Below are 22,779 nucleotides of genomic sequence, written 5' to 3'. Positions count from 1 at the left end.
CTAACTGACACTACCTGTCTATGTTACCATCCTAACTGACACTACCTGTCTATGTTGTGTTACCATCCTAACTGACACTACCTGTCTATGTTGTGTTACCATCCTAACTGACACTACCTGTCTATGTTACCATCCTAACTGACACTACCTGTCTATGTTGTGTTACCATCCTAACTGTCACTACCTGTCTATGTTACCATCCTAACTGACACTACCTGTCTATGTTACCATCCTAACTGACACTACCTGTCTATGTTGTGTTACCATCCTAACTGACACTACCTGTCTATGTTACCATCCTAACTGTCACTACCTGTCTATGTTACCATCCTAACTGACACTACCTGTCTATGTTGTGTTACCATCCTAACTGACACTACCTGTCTATGTTACCATCCTAACTGACACTACCTGTCTATGTTGTGTTACCATCCTAACTGACACTACCTGTCTATGTATGTTACCATCCTAACTGACACTACCTGTCTATGTTACCATCCTAACTGACACTACCTGTCTATGTTGTGTTACCATCCTAACTGACACTACCTGTCTATGTTGTGTTACCATCCTAACTGACACTACCTGTCTATGTTACCATCCTAACTGACACTACCTGTCTATGTTACCATCCTAACTGACACTACCTGTCTATGTTGTGTTACCATCCTAACTGACACTACCTGTCTATGTTACCATCCTAACTGACACTACCTGTCTATGTTGTGTTACCATCCTAACTGACACTACCTGTCTATGTTACCATCCTAACTGTCACTACCTGTCTATGTTGTGTTACCATCCTAACTGACACTACCTGTCTATGTTACCATCCTAACTGTCACTACCTGTCTATGTTACCATCCTAACTGACACTACCTGTCTATGTTACCATCCTAACTGACACTACCTGTCTATGTTACCATCCTAACTGACACTACCTGTCTATGTTGTGTTACCATCCTAACTGACACTACCTGTCTATGTTACCATCCTAACTGACACTACCTGTCTATGTTACCATCCTAACTGACACTACCTGTCTATGTTACCATCCTAACTGACACTACCTGTCTATGTTGTGTTACCATCCTAACTGACACTACCTGTCTATGTTGTGTTACCATCCTAACTGACACTACCTGTCTATGTTACCATCCTAACTGACACTACCTGTCTATGTTACCATCCTAACTGACACTACCTGTCTATGTTACCATCCTAACTGACACTACCTGTCTATGTTACCATCCTAACTGACACTACCTGTCTATGTTACCATCCTAACTGACACTACCTGTCTATGTTGTGTTACCATCCTAACTGACACTACCTGTCTATGTTACCATCCTAACTGACACTACCTGTCTATGTTGTGTTACCATCCTAACTGACACTACCTGTCTATGTTACCATCCTAACTGACACTACCTGTCTATGTTACCATCCTAACTGTCACTACCTGTCTATGTTGTGTTACCATCCTAACTGTCACTACCTGTCTATGTTACCATCCTAACTGTCACTACCTGTCTATGTTACCATCCTAACTGACACTACCTGTCTATGTTACCATCCTAACTGACACTACCTGTCTATGTTGGGTTACCATCCTAACTGACACTACCTGTCTATGTTACCATCCTAACTGTCACTACCTGTCTATGTTGTGTTACCATCCTAACTGACACTACCTGTCTATGTTACCATCCTAACTGACACTACCTGTCTATGTTACCATCCTAACTGACACTACCTGTCTATGTTACCATCCTAACTGACACTACCTGTCTATGTTGTGTTACCATCCTAACTGACACTACCTGTCTATGTTACCATCCTAACTGACACTACCTGTCTATGTTGTGTTACCATCCTAACTGACACTACCTGTCTATGTTGTGTTACCATCCTAACTGACACTACCTGTCTATGTTACCATCCTAACTGACACTACCTGTCTATGTTGTGTTACCATCCTAACTGTCACTACCTGTCTATGTTACCATCCTAACTGACACTACCTGTCTATGTTACCATCCTAACTGACACTACCTGTCTATGTTACCATCCTAACTGACACTACCTGTCTATGTTGTGTTACCATCCTAACTGACACTACCTGTCTATGTTACCATCCTAACTGACACTACCTGTCTATGTTGTGTTACCATCCTAACTGACACTACCTGTCTATGTTGTGTTACCATCCTAACTGACACTACCTGTCTATGTTACCATCCTAACTGACACTACCTGTCTATGTTACCATCCTAACTGACACTACCTGTCTATGTTACCATCCTAACTGACACTACCTGTCTATGTTACCATCCTAACTGACACTACCTGTCTATGTTGTGTTACCATCCTAACTGACACTACCTGTCTATGTTACCATCCTAACTGACACTACCTGTCTATGTTACCATCCTAACTGACACTACCTGTCTATGTTACCATCCTAACTGACACTACCTGTCTATGTTGTGTTACCATCCTAACTGACACTACCTGTCTATGTTGTGTTACCATCCTAACTGACACTACCTGTCTATGTTACCATCCTAACTGACACTACCTGTCTATGTTACCATCCTAACTGACACTACCTGTCTATGTTACCATCCTAACTGACACTACCTGTCTATGTTGTGTTACCATCCTAACTGACACTACCTGTCTATGTTGTGTTACCATCCTAAATGACACTACCTGTCTATGTTACCATCCTAACTGTCACTACCTGTCTATGTTGTGTTACCATCCTAACTGACACTACCTGTCTATGTTGTGTTACCATCCTAACTGACACTACCTGTCTATGTTACCATCCTAACTGTCACTACCTGTCTATGTTGTGTTACCATCCTAACTGACACTACCTGTCTATGTTGTGTTACCATCCTAACTGACACTACCTGTCTATGTTACCATCCTAACTGACACTACCTGTCTATGTTACCATCCTAACTGACACTACCTGTCTATGTTGTGTTACCATCCTAACTGACACTACCTGTCTATGTTACCATCCTAACTGACACTACCTGTCTATGTTGTGTTACCATCCTAACTGACACTACCTGTCTATGTTACCATCCTAACTGTCACTACCTGTCTATGTTGTGTTACCATCCTAACTGTCACTACCTGTCTATGTTACCATCCTAACTGTCACTACCTGTCTATGTTACCATCCTAACTGACACTACCTGTCTATGTTACCATCCTAACTGACACTACCTGTCTATGTTGTGTTACCATCCTAACTGACACTACCTGTCTATGTTACCATCCTAACTGACACTACCTGTCTATGTTACCATCCTAACTGACACTACCTGTCTATGTTACCATCCTAACTGACACTACCTGTCTATGTTACCATCCTAACTGACACTACCTGTCTATGTTGTGTTACCATCCTAACTGACACTACCTGTCTATGTTACCATCCTAACTGACACTACCTGTCTATGTTACCATCCTAACTGTCACTACCTGTCTATGTTACCATCCTAACTGACACTACCTGTCTATGTTACCATCCTAACTGACACTACCTGTCTATGTTACCATCCTAACTGACACTACCTGTCTATGTTACCATCCTAACTGACACTACCTGTCTATGTTGTGTTACCATCCTAACTGACACTACCTGTCTATGTTACCATCCTAACTGACACTACCTGTCTATGTTACCATCCTAACTGACACTACCTGTCTATGTTGTGTTACCATCCTAACTGTCACTACCTGTCTATGTTGTGTTACCATCCTAACTGACACTACCTGTCTATGTTACCATCCTAACTGTCACTACCTGTCTATGTTACCATCCTAACTGTCACTACCTGTCTATGTTACCATCCTAACTGACACTACCTGTCTATGTTACCATCCTAACTGACACTAACTGTCTATGTTACCATCCTAACTGTCACTACCTGTCTATGTTGTGTTACCATCCTAACTGTCACTACCTGTCTATGTTACCATCCTAACTGACACTACCTGTCTATGTTACCATCCTAACTGACACTACCTGTCTATGTTACCATCCTAACTGACACTACCTGTCTATGTTACCATCCTAACTGTCACTACCTGTCTATGTTACCATCCTAACTGACACTACCTGTCTATGTTACCATCCTAACTGACACTACCTGTCTATGTTACCATCCTAACTGACACTACCTATGTCTATGTTACCATCCTAACTGACACTACCTGTCTATGTTGTGTTACCATCCTAACTGACACTACCTGTCTATGTTACCATCCTAACTGACACTACCTGTCTATGTTACCATCCTAACTGACACTACCTGTCTATGTTGTGTTACCATCCTAACTGTCACTACCTGTCTATGTTGTGTTACCATCCTAACTGACACTACCTGTCTATGTTACCATCCTAACTGTCACTACCTGTCTATGTTACCATCCTAACTGTCACTACCTGTCTATGTTACCATCCTAACTGACACTACCTGTCTATGTTACCATCCTAACTGACACTAACTGTCTATGTTACCATCCTAACTGTCACTACCTGTCTATGTTGTGTTACCATCCTAACTGTCACTACCTGTCTATGTTGCCATCCTAACTGACACTACCTGTCTATGTTACCATCCTAACTGACACTACCTGTCTGTGTTACCATCCTAACTGACACTACCTGTCTATGTTGTGTTACCATCCTAACTGACACTACCTGTCTATGTTGTGTTACCAAATTCAGCGGAGAGTTTTATACACATTTTTACCGTTTTAAATTTGAAATTACATTTATGTTTGAGTAAATACATTTTGGGGAAATACAAGAAGAATTCAGTTAAACCATGTATAATTGGTGGAGTACTGTGGATACCAATATCCCTGTGAGCCTCCCAGGCCCATGTTGCCCAGGGTTAAGAATTTACATGGTTGATTTAAAAAAATATTACATTGTATTGCATTGAACACTGAACCAAAATATTACATTTTATTGCATTTAACACTGAACAAAAATATTACACTGTATTGCATTGAACACTGAACCAAAATATTAATGCAAATTGTAAAGTGTTGGTCCCATGTTTCATGAGCTGAAATAAAAGATCCCAGAAATTACGAACAAAGTTTATTTATCTCAAATATTGTGCACAAATGTGTTTACATCCTTTGCCAAGATAATCCATCCACCTGTATCAGTTATTATGCCAATTGTACGCTCCCTCAAAACTTGTGACATCTGTGGCATTGTGTTGTGTTACAAAACTGCACATTTTAGAGTGGGCGTTCACAGCACAAGGGTCACCTGTGTAATGTTCATGCAGTTAAATCAGCTTCTTGAAATGCTACACCTGTCAGGTGAAGGGATTATCTTGGCAAAGGAGAAATGCTCACGAGCAAGGATGTAAACACATTTGTGCACAAAATTGTAGAGAAATACGCTTTTTGTGAGTAAGGAACATTTCTGCGATCTTTAATAATTTCAGCTTGTGTTCCGCTGTGTATTTTTGTTCAGTGTATATAGAGAGAGATCTGATTTGTTCTCCTTCAACTCTATCTCTCCCCTCTATGTCTCTCCTCTATGTCCTAACTGATACTACCCCTCTATGTCTCTCCTCTATGTCCTAACTGATACTACCCCTCTATGTCTCTCCTCTATGTCTCTCCTCTATGTCCTAACTAATACTACCCCTCTATCTCTCCCCTCTATGTCTCTCCTCTATGTCCTAACTGATAATACCCCTCTATGTCTCTCCTCTATGTCCTAACTGATACTACCCCTCTATGTCTCTCCTCTGTGTCTCTTCTCTATGTCTCTCCTCTATGTCTCTCCTCTATGTCCTAACTGATACTACCCCTCTGTGTCTCTCCTCTGTGTCTCTCCTCTATGTCTCTCCTCTATGTCTCTCCTCTATGTCCTAACTGATACTACCCCTCTATGTCTCTCCTCTATGTCCTAACTGATACTACCCCTCTATGTCTCTCCTCTATGTCCTAACTGATAATACCCCTCTATGTCTCTCCTCTATGTCTCTCCTCTATGTCCTAACTGATAATACCCCTCTATGTCTCTCCTCTATGTCTCTCCTCTATGTCCTAACTGATAATACCCCTCTATGTCTCTCCTCTATGTCCTAACTGATAATACCCCTCTATGTCTCCCCTCTATGTCTCTCCTCTATGTCCTAACTGATACTACCCCTCTATGTCTCTCCTCTGTGTCTCTCCTCTATGTCTCCCCTCTGTCTCTCCTCTATGTCTCTCCTCTATGTCCTAACTGACACTACCCCTCTATGTCTCTCCTCTATGTCCTAACTGATACTACCCCTCTATGTCTCTCCTCTGTGTCTCTTCTCTATGTCTCCACTCTGTCTCTCCTCTATGTCTCTCTCTCCTCTATGTCTCTCCTCTATGTCCTAACTGACACTACCCCTCTATGTCTCTCCTCTATGTCCTAACTGATACTACCCCTCTATGTCTCTCTATGTCCTAACTGATACTACCCCTCTATGTCTCTCCTCTGTGTCTCTCCTCTATGTCTCCCCTCTGTCTCTCCTCTATGTCTCTCCTCTATGTCCTAACTGACACTACCCCTCTATGTCTCTCCTCTATGTCCTAACTGATACTACCCCTCTATGTCTCTCCTCTGTGTCTCTTCTCTATGTCTCCACTCTGTCTCTCCTCTATGTCTCTCCTCTATATCTCTCCTCTATGTCCTAACTGACACTACCCCTCTATGTCTCTCCTCTATGTCCTAACTGATACTACCCCTCTATGTCTCTCCTCTATGTCTCTCCTCTATGTCCTAACTGATACTACCCCTCTATGTCTCTCCTCTATGTCTCTCCTCTATGTCTCTCCTCTATGTCTCTCCTCTATGTCCTAACTGATAATACCCCTCTATGTCTCTCCTCTATGTCCTAACTGATACTACCCCTCTATGTCTCTCCTCTGTGTCTCTTCTCTATGTCTCCCCTCTATGTCTCTCCTCTGTGTCTCTTCTCTATGTCTCTCCTCTATGTCTCTCCTCTATGTCCTAACTGATACTACCCCTCTATGTCTCCCCTCTATGTCTCTCCTCTATGTCCTAACTGATAATACCCCTCTATGTCTCTCCTCTGTGTCCAGTGGCTCCAGCTGACCATGTATGCCTAGATTTCCAGAAAGGTGTTCTCAGCCAATGGCCTCTCAGGAGACACACACCCAACGTGAAGAACAGAGGCAAACTACCAGCATTTACCTCAGTCGTGACAGTGCCAGACCGTAGCGCTAACCCTGCCAGTACCACATCCACCACCTTCGTCCTGTTCACCTCACGTCAACCCCCAGTCCTCACAATAGACTGCTACTCTTACCAGTCCATACTGCTAACCACTCCATCACATCCTTCTCCATCTCTCTCTCCCTCCAACCTTCTCCTTCTCCATCTCTCTCTCCCTCTAACCTTCTCCTTCCCCATCTCTCTCTCCCTCCAACCTTCTCCTTCCCCATCTCTGTCTCCCTCTAACCTTCTCCTTCCCCATCTCTCTCTCCCTCTAAACTTCTCCATCTCTCTCTCCCTCTAACCTTCTCCTTCTCCATCTCTCTCTCCCTCTAAGCTTCTCCTTCCCCATCTCTCTCTCCCTCCAACCTTCTCCTTCCCCATCTCTCTCTCCCTCTAAACTTCTCCATCTCTCTCTCCCTCTAAACTTCTCCATCTCTCTCTCCCTCCAACCTCCTTCCCCATCTCTCTCTCCCTCTAAACTTCTCCTTCTCTCTCTCCCTATAACCTTCTCCTTATCCATCTCTCTCTCCCTCTAACCTTCTCCTTCTCCATCTCTCTCTCCCTATAACCTTCTCCTTATCCATCTCTCTCTCCCTCTAACCTTCTACTTCCCCTTCTCTCTCTCCCTCTAACCTTCTCCTTCCCCTTCTCTCTCTCCCTCTAACCTTCTCCTTCCCCCTCTAACCTTCTCCTTCCCCTTCTCTCTCTCCCTCTAACCTTCTCCTTCCCCTTCTCTCTCTCCCTCTAATCTTCTCCTTCCCCTTCTCTTTCTCCCTCTAACCTTCTCCTTCCCCTTCTCTCTCTCCCTCTAACCTTCTCCTTCTCTCTCTCCCTCTAACCTTCTCTTTCCCCATCTCTCTCTACCTCTAACCTTCTCCTTCCCCATCTCTCTCTCCCTCTAACCTTCTCCTTCCCCATCTCTCTCTCCCTCTAACCTTCTCCATCTCCCTCTCCCTCTAACCTTCTCCTTATCCATCTCTCTCTCCCTCTAACCTTCTCCTTCCCCTCCTCTCTCTCCCTCTAACCTTCTCCATCTCCCTCTCCCTCTAACCTTCTCCTTATCCATCTCTCTCTCCCTCTAAGCTTCTCCTTCCCCTCCTCTCTCTCCCTCTAACCTTCTCCATCTCTCTCTCCCTCTAAACTTCTCCATCTCTCTCTCCCTCTAAGCTTCTCCTTCCCCTCCTCTCTCTCCCTCTAACCTTCTCCTTCCCCTCCTCTCTCTCCCTCTAACCTTCTCCTTCCCCTTCTCTCTCTCCCTCTAACCTTCTCCTTCCCTCTTTCTCTAGGTCTCAGGTTTCTCTCTCTCCCTCTAACCTTCTCCATCTCTCTCTCCCTCTAAGCTTCTCCTTCCCCTCCTCTCTCTCCCTCTAACCTTCTCCTTCCCCTCCTCTCTCTCCCTCTAAGCTTCTCCTTCCCCTCCTCTCTCTCCCTCTAACCTTCTCCTTCCCTCTTTCTCTCCCTCTAACCTTCTCCTTATCCATCTCTCTCTCCCTCTAAGCTTCTCCTTCCCCTCCTCTCTCTCCCTCTAAGCTTCTCCTTCCCCTCCTCTCTCTCCCTCTAACCTTCTCCTTCCCTCTTTCTCTAGGTCTCAGGTTTCTCTCGTTTCCTCTCCTAACCATGTCCATTTCCCAGTATTGCTGAAATGTCAGTCTCTTCTGAATCAGCATTTTTTAAATGTTTATTTACAGACCCCCCCCTCTTTACCACATGTACAAGTCTTTCTCTCAGGCATCCAACACACACAACCTCTCTTTCTCTGTCATGATACCTCACAGAGCCGCTTCTTCATGATCCATCAAATATCCATCTTTTCAAATATTCACTGTTTCATTCCTCTGGGAAAATCTGCGCCTGGCGTTCAAAGCCTTTTGCCTGCTGGCTAATCCAACCCTCCCCTATAATACCTAATGTAATATGTTTCCCACCCGATATCAACCCTACCCAGTGTGGTGCTCTGCCAAGCCTCTTCTCCACATCGCTCCAGTGAAGACCACAGTTCTCTAATGGACAACGGAGGGACTGGAGACGTGTTGGAAAAGGACCAGTGCTTCTTTCCTTCAGTTTCAGGCTTCCTGACCCAGAACCAGCCAGTCGGTCCGTGGGAACCGGAATAATCCCCCTATCAGGTTCTGAAACACTGATACACAGATTCGACAGAAAAGTGTCTGTAGAATCTGTCAGTCCTACCAATGGACCAATGAGACTGACATAGAACAGACAGAACCGGCTAAGAACACTACTCCTCCTCCTTACTCTCCGCTGTACAACCAGGACCATGTAGAAGCCTCCCTAGTTCCTCCTCCTCTTCCTCCTCCTCCGCTGTACGACCAGGACCAGGCAGAAGCCTCCCTAGTTCCTCCTCCTCCTCCTCCTCCTCCTCTGCTGAATGACCAGGACCAGGCAGAAGCCTCCCTAGTTCCTCCTCCTCCTCCTCCTCCTCCTCCTTCTCCCGCTGTACGACCAGGACCAGGCAGACGCCTCCCTAGTTCCTCCTCCTCCTCCTCCTCTGCTGAATGACCAGGACCAGGCAGAAGCCTCCCTAGTTCCTCCTCCTCCCTACGACCAGGACCAGGCAGAAGCCTCCTAGTTCCTCCTCCTCCGCTGTACGACCAGGACCAGGCAGAAGCCTCCCTAGTTCCTCTTCCTCCTTCTCCTCCGCTGTACGACCAGGACCAGGCTGAAGCCTCCCTAGTTCCTCCTCCTCCTCCGCTGTACGACCAGGACCAGGCAGAAGCCTCCCTAGTTCCTCCTCCTCCTCCGCTGTACGACCAGGACCAGGCTGAAGCCTCCCTAGTTCCTCCTCCTCCTCCTCCGCTGAACGACCAGGACCAGGCTGAAGCCTCCCTAGTTCCTCCTCCTCCTCCTCCGCTGAATGACCAGGACCAGGCTGAAGCCTCCCTAGTTCCTGTACGACCAGGACCAGGCTGAAGCCTCCCTAGTTCCTCCTCCTCCTCCTCCTCCGCTGTACGACCAGGACCAGGCAGAAGCCTCCCTAGTTCCTCCTCCTCCGCTGTACGACCAGGACCAGGCTGAAGCCTCCCTAGTTCCTCCTCCTCCTCCGCTGTACGACCAGGACCAGGCAGACGCCTCCCTAGTTCCTCCTCTTCCTCCTCCTCTTCCTCCTCCGCTGTACGACCAGGACCAGGCAGAAGCCTCCCTAGTTCCTCCTCCTCTTCCTCCTCCTCCTCCTCCGCTGTACGACCAGGACCAGGCAGAAGCCTCCCTAGTTCCTCCTCCCTCCTCCTCTTCCTCCTCCTCCGCTGTACGACCAGGGCCAGGCTGAAGCCCCCCTAGCCTGGTGAAGAGCTCCCTGGGTTCAACGTATGAAGACGTGAATATGACTATGGGTTGGACTGTTTTTTTTTGTGGTTTCATACTAAAGCTTCGGTCAAATGAGTGTAATGCATTTTTAAACATTTTAACCCAATAAATAATTGTGTAGTTATTGGTTGGTCTGCTTGTATCCGTAGTTCTCCAGTGAATTTGAGGATATTTCTCAAAAACAGTGAAATCTGTTGAAGTGAGTTAAACCGCTGTTCAGCCAGAATCCTTTTGGTTCAAGACATTCTTATCAAGCACATACACAACTAAAAATGAAATACAAAATAAAACACAGGCTTGTATTATGTTGCAAATATTTATATATATATATATATATATATATTATTTTTATTTCAAGGTTTGTTCTATTTGATAACATTCTCTGATAAAATATCTGTAGCACAACCGGTCGGCAACAACTCATTAACAAATTGATGGTAGAAACTCAGGAATGATCCGATTCAAGGACCCGTGTATGTTTTGCCTCAGAGAAGAGGGGAGGAGTTAAGGTTACACGTCTGTAGGTATCTCTTCCTGAAGATGACGACCTCTGTTCGAGATCACGGGTTGAGCAGAGAGACCTCAGCACAACACACACCTACAACAGCCCCCGCGTGTGTACAACCCGGAGCTGCCCACCACACGGATAAGGTGTCACAACGACCAGATCATTGGTTGAACATTCTTTCACATTGATTAAAATATAATTACGTGTGTTTTTTAATACAATAACAGAAATAGTTTGGTGCGCGATGATGCATCAGCTTGGTTTGTGTAATGTTGAGTGTTTTCAGGGGTTTCGCTTGGTTGGTTTGTGTAATGTGTGTCATCAGAGGTGCTTTGAGGTATGGCGTGGGAATTGGGTCCTGATTCGGTTCCTCGATCTCTTCAACCCCTCAACATACCATCTTCCTCTCTACACAAACAGTCATCCTTCAAAACAAACAAACACTTACTGTGGGATAGCCTCCCTGCTCTATTTAAACAAACACTTACTGTAGGATAGCCTCCCTGCTCTATTTAAACAAACACTTACTGTGGGATAGCCTCCCTGCTCTATTTAAACAAACACTTACTGTAGGATAGCCTCCCTGCTCTATTTAAACAAACACTTACTGTGGGGTATCCTCCCTGCTCTATTTAAACAAACACTTACTGTGGGATATCCTCCCTGCTCTATTTAAACAAACACTTACTGTGGGATATCCTCCCTGCTCTATTTAAACAAACACTTACTGTGGGATAGCCTCCCTTTTCTATTTAAACACTTACTGTGGGATAGCCTCCCTGCTCTATTTAAACACTTACTGTGGGATAGCCTCCCTGCTCTATTTAAACACTTACTGTGGGATAGCCTCCCTGCTCTATTTAAACACTTACTGTGGGATAGCCACCCTGCTCTATTTAAACACTTACTGTGGGATATCCTCCCTGCTCTATTTAAACACTTACTGTGGGATATCCTCCATGCTCTATTTAAACACTTACTGTGGGATATCCTCCATGCTCTATTTAAACACTTACTTACTGTGGGATATCCTCCCTGCTCTATTTAAACACTTACTGTGGGATATCCTCCCTGCTCTATTTAAACACTTACTGTGGGATAGCCTCCCTGCTCTATTTAAACACTTACTGTGGGATATCCTCCCTGCTCTATTTAAACACTTACTGTGGGATAGCCTCCCTGCTCTATTTAAACACTTACTTACTGTGGGATAGCCTCCCTGCTCTATTTAAACACTTACTGTGGGATAACCTCCCTGCTCTATTTAAACACTTACTGTGGGATATCCTCCCTGCTCTATTTAAACACTTACTGTGGGATAGCCTCCCTGCTCTATTTAAACACTTACTGTGGGATAGCCTCCCTGCTCTATTTAAACAAACACCCACATTCTGGATGCCTTCCACACTAGATTCACAGCAATACCCAATAATTACTAGTAAGTACAATCCCACTCATTCATATGAGTTAAATAAAGGTGAAATCAAAAAACTAACAAACAGGGATTCATTTTTATCACGTCTGTCTCAACAATGAGGACAAATTATCTACCCTCATCATACACACCTGTTCACGTATAGGAGCACAGTGAACCGACACTAGAAAATATAATAGAACCGTCACTAGAACACATTCTAGAACCGTCAGTAGAACACATTCTAGAACCGTCAGTAGAACACATTCTAGAACCGTCAGTAGAACACATTCTAGAATTGTCAGTAGAACACATTCTAGAACCATCAGTAGAACACATCCTAGAACCGTCACTAGAACATATTCTAGAACACACACCGTTAGGTCTCTGTGTTCTTCAGTTTTCCATCACTGCAAAACCGAATCTCAGAATGGCAATCTCAGACCACAACACGTGACACTATCCTTCATCAAACCTTAAAATATCAGGGAGCAACAAAGTCAACCCCAGAAAATTCAGATAGTGTTTTTTTTTTAAAAGTGGTTCTATTGCAAACATCATAAAAATATGTAATTATCACTCAACAACTGACATGTGGAAATACTCTTAAAATGAAAAACTCCTTAAAACACGAGTAATTACACTCCATTGTACTGAAATATGTCCCAGAAAAATGGACCATGCCTTGACACCTTAGAGAGGTTTCAAATCTTAATTTATCTACTCTGTGACTGGTTAGCCTAGTCGGCTGAATAAGTGAATCACGGTTGAAAGCAAAGAGGTTAAATGACTAGAAGAAACCAAGAGGTTACATGATTAGAAGAAACCAGGAGGTTACATGATTCGAAGAAACCAAGAGGTTACATGATTCGAAGAAACCAAGAGGTTACATGATTCGAAGAAACCAAGAGGTTACATGATTAGAAGAAACCAAGAGGTTACATGACTTGAAGAAACCAAGAGGTTACATGACTTGAAGAAACCAAGAGGTTACATGACTTGAAGAAACCAAGAGGTTACATGACTTGAAGAAACCAAGAGGTTACATGACTTGAAGAAACCAGGAGGTTACATGATTAGACTGTAAGGGATTTCTTCCATTGACGGAGAGGCGGACCAAAGCGCAGCGTGGTTATTTTGATTCATGTTTTAATAAATACCTTCACATGAACAAACTAACAAAAACAAGAAATGTGAAAACCCCAAACAGTCCTATCTGGTGCAGAGGCAGAGACAGGAACAATCACCCCCCCCAGCACACAGTGACACCCAGGCTACCTAAGTATGATTCTCAATCAGAGACAACTAATGACACCTGCCTCTGATTGAGAACCATACTGGGCCGAAACATAGAAATACCCAAATCATAGAAAAACAAACATAGACTGCCCACCCCAACTCACGCCCTGACCATACTAAATAATGACAAAACAAAGGAAATAAAGGTCAGAACGAGACAAAGACGAAACCAAGAGGTTAAATACTACAATAAACCAAGAGGTTACATTACTATAATAAACCAAGAGGTTAAATTACTATAAAAAACCAAGAGGTTAAATCACTATAATAAACCAAGAGGTTACATGACAAGACGAAACCAAGAGGTTACATGACAAGATGAAACCAAGAGGTTGAATTACTATAATAAACCAAGAGGTTATATGACTAAAATAACTCAAGAGGTTAAATTACTAAAATAAACACAACAAGACACTAGCATCCCGACTTCACAACAAGACACTAGCGTCCCAACTTCCCTCCAAACACAACAAGACACTAGCATCCCGACCTCACAACAAGACACTAGCATCCCGACTTCACTCCAAACACAACAAGACACTAGCATCCCGACTTCACTCCAAACACAACAAGACAGTAGCATCCCAACAAAAACCAAACACAACAAGACACTAGCATCCTGACTTCACTCCAAACACAACAAGACACTAGCATCCCGACTTCACTCCAAACACAACAAGACAGTAGCATCCCGACCTCACAACAAGACACTAGCATCCCGACTTCACTCCAAACACAACAAGACACTAGCATCCCGACTTCACTCCAAACACAACAAGACAGTAGCATCCCAACTTCCCTCCAAACACAACAAGACACTAGCATCCTGACTTCACTCCAAACACAACAAGACACTAGCATCCCGACTTCACTCCAAACACAACAAGACAGTAGCATCCCAACTTCCCTCCAAACACAACAAGACACTAGCATCCTGACTTCCCTCCCAACACAACAAGACACTAGCATCCAAGAGGTTAAAACAAGACACTAGAGGTCCCGACTTTAAAACACAACAAGACACTAGCATCCCGATTACTATAACACAAGACACTAGCAGGTTCACAACAAGACACTAGCATCCCGACTTCAATAACACAACAAGACAGGTAGCATCCCGACTTCACTCCCAACACAACAAGACACTTCCCGACACTCCCAACACAACAAGACACTAGCATCCCGAGGTTACACTCCCAACACAACAAGACACTAGCATCCCGACTTATCCCAACACAACAAGACACTAAATTCACTATAATAAACAACAAGACACTATATCCTAACTTCCTCCAAACACAACAAGACACTAGCATCCCGACTTCACTCCCAACACAAGACACTAGCATCCCGACTTCACTCCCAACACAACAAGACACTAGCATCCCGACTTCACTCCCAACACAACAAGACACTAGCATCCCGACTTCACTCCAAACACAACAAGACACTAGCATCCTGACTTCCCTCCAAACACAACAAGACACTAGCATCCCGACTTCACAACAAGACACTAGCGTCCCGACTTCCCTCCAAACACTCACAAAAAAACACTTATTTTCACCCATACCATACAGTAGCAAACAATGTATTTTTGCACCAGTCAGGGTTTGATCCATTTTAAAGTGTATCTGCCAATGTTTCAATAGAAAAACATAACAATGGCTCTCATACCTGGAGCCAAGTTTATTTTCTTTGTTAACAATCAGTCAGTCAGTTAGTTCAGTTAGTTCTGTGGTCAGTGGTTGGAGCAACTGCCACTAGGCAGGGTTTATTAATTTGTGATGAGAGAACCATGGACAGGAAGAGATGTGTTAGTTGACAAAAAACAAGACATCTCTCCTTTCATAACAAAACAACAGGTTGGATTCCAACAGATTCATCATCATTATTCTCTGATATGGATGATCACATTAGCCTGGATACCAGTCTGTTTGTGCTATCATTCCACTCCTTGTCATTGTCAAACATTGACATATGACACAGAGTACACGAGTGGAATGTTAGTGCAAAACAGATCTGGATTTCAGGCTAGGAGTCACCTGGTTACATAGCCTGGTTGAACCAACCTGAATCAACATTCTCAACACTGTTTCAAAGATGCGCTCATCATTCAGACTGGTTTTACCAGGCTATTTTATAGAGTGGGTCCCAGGATGAGGCGCTCTAATATGGGAGTTAAAGAGGTGGTGGAGGAGGGGGTAGGGAAGGTCTGGGGTCAGGGGTGTGGGTCATTCCACTTGAGACTCCTCCTCAGCCTGTGGCAGCACGTGCTTGGGCGCCCCTGTAGGCTGGGAGACAGAAACACACAGACACACAACAGGTTCCAGTTGTTCATTATAGCACAGAAAGAATGAACATTGAGGCACACAACACAAACACTAGGTCTGTCGATGTACAGTGCATTCAGAAAGTATTCAGACCCCTTGTCTTTTACCCCATTTTGTCACGTTACAGCCTCATTCTACAATGGATTAAATCGGTTTTTCCCCATCATCAATCTACACACAATACCGCATATTGACAAAGCAAAAATATGTTTTTTGAATTTCTGCCAATTTATATAAATAAAAAAAAAAAAACATAAACATAAGTACTCAGACCCTTTACATAATAATATCACATTTACATAAGTATTCAGACATTTTACTCAGTACTTTGTTGAAGCGCCTTTGGCAACGATTGCAGCCTCTAGACTTCTTGGATATGACGCTACAAGCTTGGCACACCTGTATTTGGGGAGTTTCTCCCATTCTCTGCAGATCCTCTCAAGGTCTGTCAGGTTGGATTGGGAGCGTCGATGTAAAGCTATTTTCAGGTCTCTCCAGAGATGTTTGATCGAGGTCAAATCCGAGCTCTGGCTGGGCCTCTCAAGGACATTCTGAGACTTGTCCCGAAGCCACTCCTGCATTGTCTTGGCAGTGTGCTTAGGGTTGTTGTCCTGTTGGAAGGTGAAACTTCATCCCACTCTGAGGTCCTGAGCGCTCTAGAGCAGGTTTTCATCAAGCATCTCTCTGTACTTTGCTCCGTTCATCTTTCCCTCGATCCTGACTAGTCTCCCAGTCCCTGCCACTGAAAAACATCCCCACAGCATGATGCTGCCACCACCATTCTTCACTGTAGGGATGATGCCAGGTTTCCTCCAGACGTGACCCTTGGCATTCAGGCCAAATAGTTCAAACTTGGCTTCATCAGACCAGAGAATCTTGTTTTTCATGGTCTGAGTCCTTTAGGTGCCTTTTGGCAAACTCAGAACGGGCTGTCATGTGCCTTTTACTGGGGATGGGGCTTCCGTCTGGCCACTCTATCGTAAAGGCCTGATTGATTGAGTGCTGCAGAGATGGCTGTCCTTCTAGAAGGTTCTCCCATCTCCACAGAGGAACTCTGGAGCTCTGCCAGAGTGACCATTGGATTCTTGGTCACCTCTCTGTCTGTCACGATCGTTATAATGAGTGGACCAAGATGCAGCTTGGTATGGTTCCATCCTCTTTATTTTGAAGTGAAACTCAAAGAAAACAATAAATGAAACGTGAAGCTGCTATAGTGCTCACAGGCAAGTAGACATAGTCAAGATCCCACAAAGCACAAAGGGGAAATGGCTGCCTAAATAGGATCCCCAATCAGAGACAACGATAAACAGCTGCCTCTGATTGGGAACCATACCTGGCCAACATCGAACCATAATTACCTAAATGACCCATCCTAGACACACCACGACCTAACCAACATAGAGAATAAAAAGCTCTCTATGGTCAGGGCGTGACACTGACCAAGACCCTTCTCCCACAATTGTTCAGTTTGGCAGGGCAGCCAGCTCTAGGAAGAGTCTTGGTGGTTCCAAACTTATTCCATTGAAGAATGATGGAGGCCACTATGCTCTTGGGGACATCCCATTCTGCAGAAGTGTTTTGGTACCCTTCCCCAGATCTGTGCTTCGACACAATCCTGTCTTGGAGCTCTACGGACAATTCCTTCGACCTCATGGCTTTGTTTTTGCTCTGACATGCACTGTAAACTGTGGGACCTTATACAGACAGGTGTGTGTCTTTCCAAATCATGTCCAATCAATTGAATTTACCACAGGTGGACTCCAATCAAGTTGTAGAAACATCTCAAGGATCATCAATGGAAACAGGATGCACCTGACCTCAACTTCAAGTCTCACAGCAAAGGGTCTGAAGACTTATGTAAATATGTGCTGCTGAAGGTGCTCCAACACTCCAAAGACTAGAGAACAGCCATGCCACTGAAGGGAAAGAGGAAACAGAGGGAGGGAGTTAAGATCAGAGAACAGCCATGCCACTGAAGGGAAAGAGGAAAGAGAGGGAGGGAGTTAAGATCAGAGAACAGCCATGCCACTGAAGGGAAAGAGGAAACAGAGGGAGGGTGTTAAGATCAGAGAACAGCCATGCCACTGGAGGGATAGAGGAAACAGAAGTTAAGATCAGAGAACAGCCATGCCACTGAAGGGAAAGAGGAAACAGAGGGAGGGAGTTAAGATCAGAGAACAGCCATGCCACTGGAGGGATAGAGGAAACAGAGGGAGGGTGTTAAGATCAGAGAACAGCCATGCCACTGGAGGGATATAGGAAACAGAGGGAGGGAGTTAAGATCAGAGAACAGCCATGCCACTGGAGGGAAAGAGGAAACAGAGGGAGGGTGTTAAGATCAGAGAACAGCCATGCCACTGGAGGGATAGAGGAAACAGAGGGAGGGGGTTAAGATCAGAGAACAGCCATGCGACTGGAGGGAAAGAGGAAACAGAGGGAGACATATATACTGAACACACAAACTGAACACACACAAACTGAACACACACAAACTGAACACGCACAAACTGAACACGCACAAACTAAACACACAAACTGAACACACACAAACTGAACACACACTCCCTTCAGAAAGTGAGAGATAATAAATACTAAATCTACTGACCTAAGTTTTCATACATCTCAAGAGTTGCGGCGTGGTGAGGGTCAGTTACTTGAATTGCTCAAATTGCGTTTCTACTGCCTCCAGAATATAGAAATGGACTGTGACTGTGCAGATAGCTTGAAATTGTATAAGTCCTTTGACTACAACTAACTTGCTAGCAAGATGTTGAAGAAATAATTTAATTCCCCCTCACCACGCTGTAACTAATGTTACTCCATGCTCCCGATGCCAGCTAACCCAAGGCCCAGGAGGGTGCCACCTGGCATGATGGTAAAGAACCAAAGCCCACACCCTCCCGTGGAATCCCATGCAATTGGCCACATGGTGGCGCTATAACGTAGAATTGAAGATGCAAACTTCGAAAGGTCACTGTGTGACCTAGAGTCATGAAATGTGGTACATATTTCCCTCTTTTCACAACAAACACATTTACCTAAAGAACCCATAAGTTCCGCCATGACGGATTTTCCAACGTTATTGCCGTTTTTAATGTCACGTTGGTAGGATATACGGGCTTTCAGTCCAACCCATTTATCTTCCAGCAATTGAACGTTAGCTAGCAGGACGGAAGGCAAAGTTGCCTGATTCTCACAAGGCATCCTGATCTTTTTCCGTAAAATCTCAGTTTCCTTCCCCAGCTAATGACAGGGATGTGGGCCTGGTCGGGTGTCTGTCATATCTCCCTCTCGTCCGACTCATTGAAGAAAAACTCTTTGTCTAATCTGAAGTGAGTAATCGCAGTCCAGAAGCTCTTTTCGGTCGTAATAGTCGGCAGCAGCAACATTATGTACAAAACAAGTTAAGAACAAAAATAGCGTGATTGGTTAAGAGCCGATGAGACGGCGGCCTTCCCCTCCTTGCGCCATCATTACACATGATATATATGCATTTATGTGACAGACCATGCACATGTGAATGTTTATTGGTCAGTTGCGGCCATCTTGTTTGACGTACTAGACAGGATTATAGTGTGTTTACAGACCTTTGTCCATGGATTTCATATATCAAGTTTCGTGAAGATTGGTCATTCAGCACCAGAGGAGTTTCAAGTGTTTTTCCACAAAATTATAAACACCTCTCCCTCGCCCTCCATTTGGTAAATCTGACCATAACTCTGTCCTCCTGATTCCTGCTTACAAGCCAAATTTAAAGCAGGAAGCAACAGTGACTCGGTTTATAAAAAAGTGGTCAGATGAAGCAGATGCTAAACTACAGGACTGTTTTGCTTTGCCCAAGAACACCAAGGTAACCTGCCTAAATGGCTGGCAATGGCTCACATCAACACCCTCATTCCAGAATCCCTAGACCCTCTCTATTTTCATACCACACCAACAGATCCACAGATGCGATCTCTATTGCACTCCACACTGCCCTTTCACACCTGGACAAAAGAAACACCTATGCATTTGTATTTATTATAGATCCCCATTACCCCACTCTTCCTGGGCAAAGTTAAGGCAGTTTATACCATTTTAAAACATTACAATACATTCACAGATTTCAACACACACTGTGTGCCCTCAGGCCCCTACTTCACCACTACCACATACAGTGGGGCAAAAAAGTCAGCCACCAATTGTGCAAGTTCTCCCACTTAAAAAGATGAGAGAGGCCTGTAATTTTCATCATAGGTACACTTCAACTATGACAGACAAAATGAGAAGAAAAAAATCCAAAAAAATCACATTGTAGGATTTTTTATAAATTTATTTGCAAATTATGGTGGAAAATAAGTATTTGGTCAATAACAAAAGTTTATCTCAATACTTTGTTATATACCCTTTGTTGGCAATGACAGAGGTCAAACGTTTTCTGTAAGTCTTCACAAGGTTTTCACACACTGTTGCTGGTATTTTGGCCCATTCCTCCATGCAGATCTCCTCTAGAGCAGTGATGTTTTGGGGCTGTTGCTAGGCAACACAGACTTTCAACTCCCTTCAAAGATTTTCTATGGGGTTGACGTCTGCAGACTGGCGAGGCCACTCCAGGACCTTGAAATGCTTCTTACGAAGCCCCTCCTTCGTTGCCCGGGCGGTGTGTTTGGCATCGTTGTCATGCTGAAAGACCCAGCCACGTTTCATCTTCAATGCCCTTGCAGATGGAAGGAGGTTTTCACTCAAAATCTCACGATACATGGCCCCATTCATTCTTTCCTTTACACGGGTCAGTCGTTCTGGTCCCTTTGCAGAAAAACAGCCCCAAAGCATGATGTTTCCACCCCATGCTTCACAGTAGGTATGGTGTTCTTTGGATGCAACTCAGCATTCTTTGTCCTCCAAACACGACGAGTTGAGTTTTTACCAAAAAGTTATATTTTAGTTTCATCTGACCATATGACATTCTCCCAATCTTCTTCTGGATCATCCAAATGCTCTCTAGCACACTTCAGATGGGCCTGGACATGTACTGGCTTAAGCAGGGGGACACGTCTGGCACTGCAGGATTTGAGTCCCTGGCGGTGTAGTGTGTTACTGATGGTAGGTTTTGTTACTTTTGTCCCAGCTCTCTGCAGGTCATTCACTAGGTCCCCCCGTGTGGTTCTGGGATTTTTGCTCACCGTTCTTGTGATCATTTTGACCCCACGGGGTGAGATCTTGCATGGAGCCCCAGATCGAGGGAGATTATCAGTGGTCTTGTATGTCTTCCAATTCCTAATAATTGCTCCCACAGTTGATTTCTTCAAACCAAGCCACTTACCTATTGCAGATTCAGTCTTCCCAGCCTGGTGCAGGTCTCCAATTTTGTTTCTGGTGTCCTTTGACAGCTCTTTGGCCTTGGCCATAGTGGAGTTTGGAGTGTGATTGTTTGAGGTTGTGGACAGGAGTCTTTTATACTGATGACAAGTTCAAACAGGTGCCATTAATACAGGTAACGAGTGGAGGACAGAGGAGCCTCTTAAAGAAGAATTTACAGGTCTGTGAGACCCAGAAATCTTGCTTGTTTGTAGGTGACCAAATACTTTTTGTCCACCATAATTTGCAAATAAATTCATTAAAAATCCTACCTGTGTATGACCTTTTTTTCCCCCTGACTAAATACCCATTACTAAATCCATGTGTGTGTGTGTGTGTGTGTGTGACCTTCTGTGTGGACCCAGCTGTGTGTCCTGTGTATGTGTGTGTGTGCCCCTGTGACCCAGTACCTGTGTCCTCCTGTGTGTGTGTGTATGCATGTGCCCCTGGACCCAGCTTTGTGCCTCCTCCTGTGTATGACCTGCTGCCTGCCCCTGGACCCAGCTACCTGCCCCTGGACCCAGCTACCTGCCTCCTCCTGTGTATGACCTTCTGCCTGCCCCTGGACCCAGCTACCTGCCCCTGGACCCTGCTACCTGACCTTCTGCCTGCCCCTGGACCCAGCTACCTGCCTCCTCCTTAAATGACCTTCTGCCTGCCCCTGGACCCACTTTACCTGCCCCTGGACCCAGCTACCTGCCTTATTATCTATCCTGATCTCAGGGTCACTTTACCCTGCCTTCATGTACATATCAACCTCAAATACCTCATTATTATCTATCCTGATGTCTAGTCACTTTACCCTGCCTTCATGTACATATCGACCTCAAATACCTCATTATTATCTATCCTGATGTCTAGTCACTTTACCCTGCCTTCATGTACATATTTACCTCAAATATCTCGTACCTCAAATATTGGTAGGCCGTCATTGTAAATAAGAATTTGTTCTTAACTGACTTGCCAAGTTAAATAAAGTTTAAATACAAATAAATAAATAAATACAACATTTGATCTGGTAATAGCATTGATATTGTAATCCCTGTATAAAGCTCCATTCTTGTGTTACTTTAAAAAAAATTATAATATATTTTTTTAAATACTGCATCGTTGGGAATAACTCTTAAAGAAGCATGTCACGGTTAACTCTCCACTCGTTATATTCGGTGCTTGTGACAAACCAAATTCGACTTTTGTTTATGAAACTGTTTTATGAAATGAAAGTATAACTATGTCCACTAGGTGGAGGTATCCAATTTATTGTCTTAGTTTTGACCACTGAAATTCCGCGGAAGAA

The 22,779-nt window shown here is 44.3% G+C and overlaps 1 protein-coding gene across 1 annotated transcript in view; it reads left to right on the top strand.

Annotated features, from left to right (window-relative positions):
- Positions 1 to 7,243, top strand: part of LOC135539247 (calpain-3-like) — a 97,444-nt gene extending 90,201 nt beyond the window's left edge. The window contains exon 21 of the mRNA XM_064965070.1: positions 7,138 to 7,243. Coding sequence (XP_064821142.1) covers positions 7,138 to 7,164 — 27 coding nt within the window. The 3' untranslated portion in view covers positions 7,165 to 7,243. The remainder of the gene's footprint in view (positions 1 to 7,137) is intronic.
- The last annotated feature ends 15,536 nt before the right edge of the window (positions 7,244 to 22,779 follow it).

Source organism: Oncorhynchus masou, unplaced genomic scaffold (genome assembly GCF_036934945.1).
Source record: "Oncorhynchus masou masou isolate Uvic2021 unplaced genomic scaffold, UVic_Omas_1.1 unplaced_scaffold_625, whole genome shotgun sequence".
Classification (NCBI taxonomy): Eukaryota; Metazoa; Chordata; class Actinopteri; order Salmoniformes; family Salmonidae; genus Oncorhynchus; species Oncorhynchus masou.
This window is presented reverse-complemented; position numbering and strand designations above follow the sequence as displayed.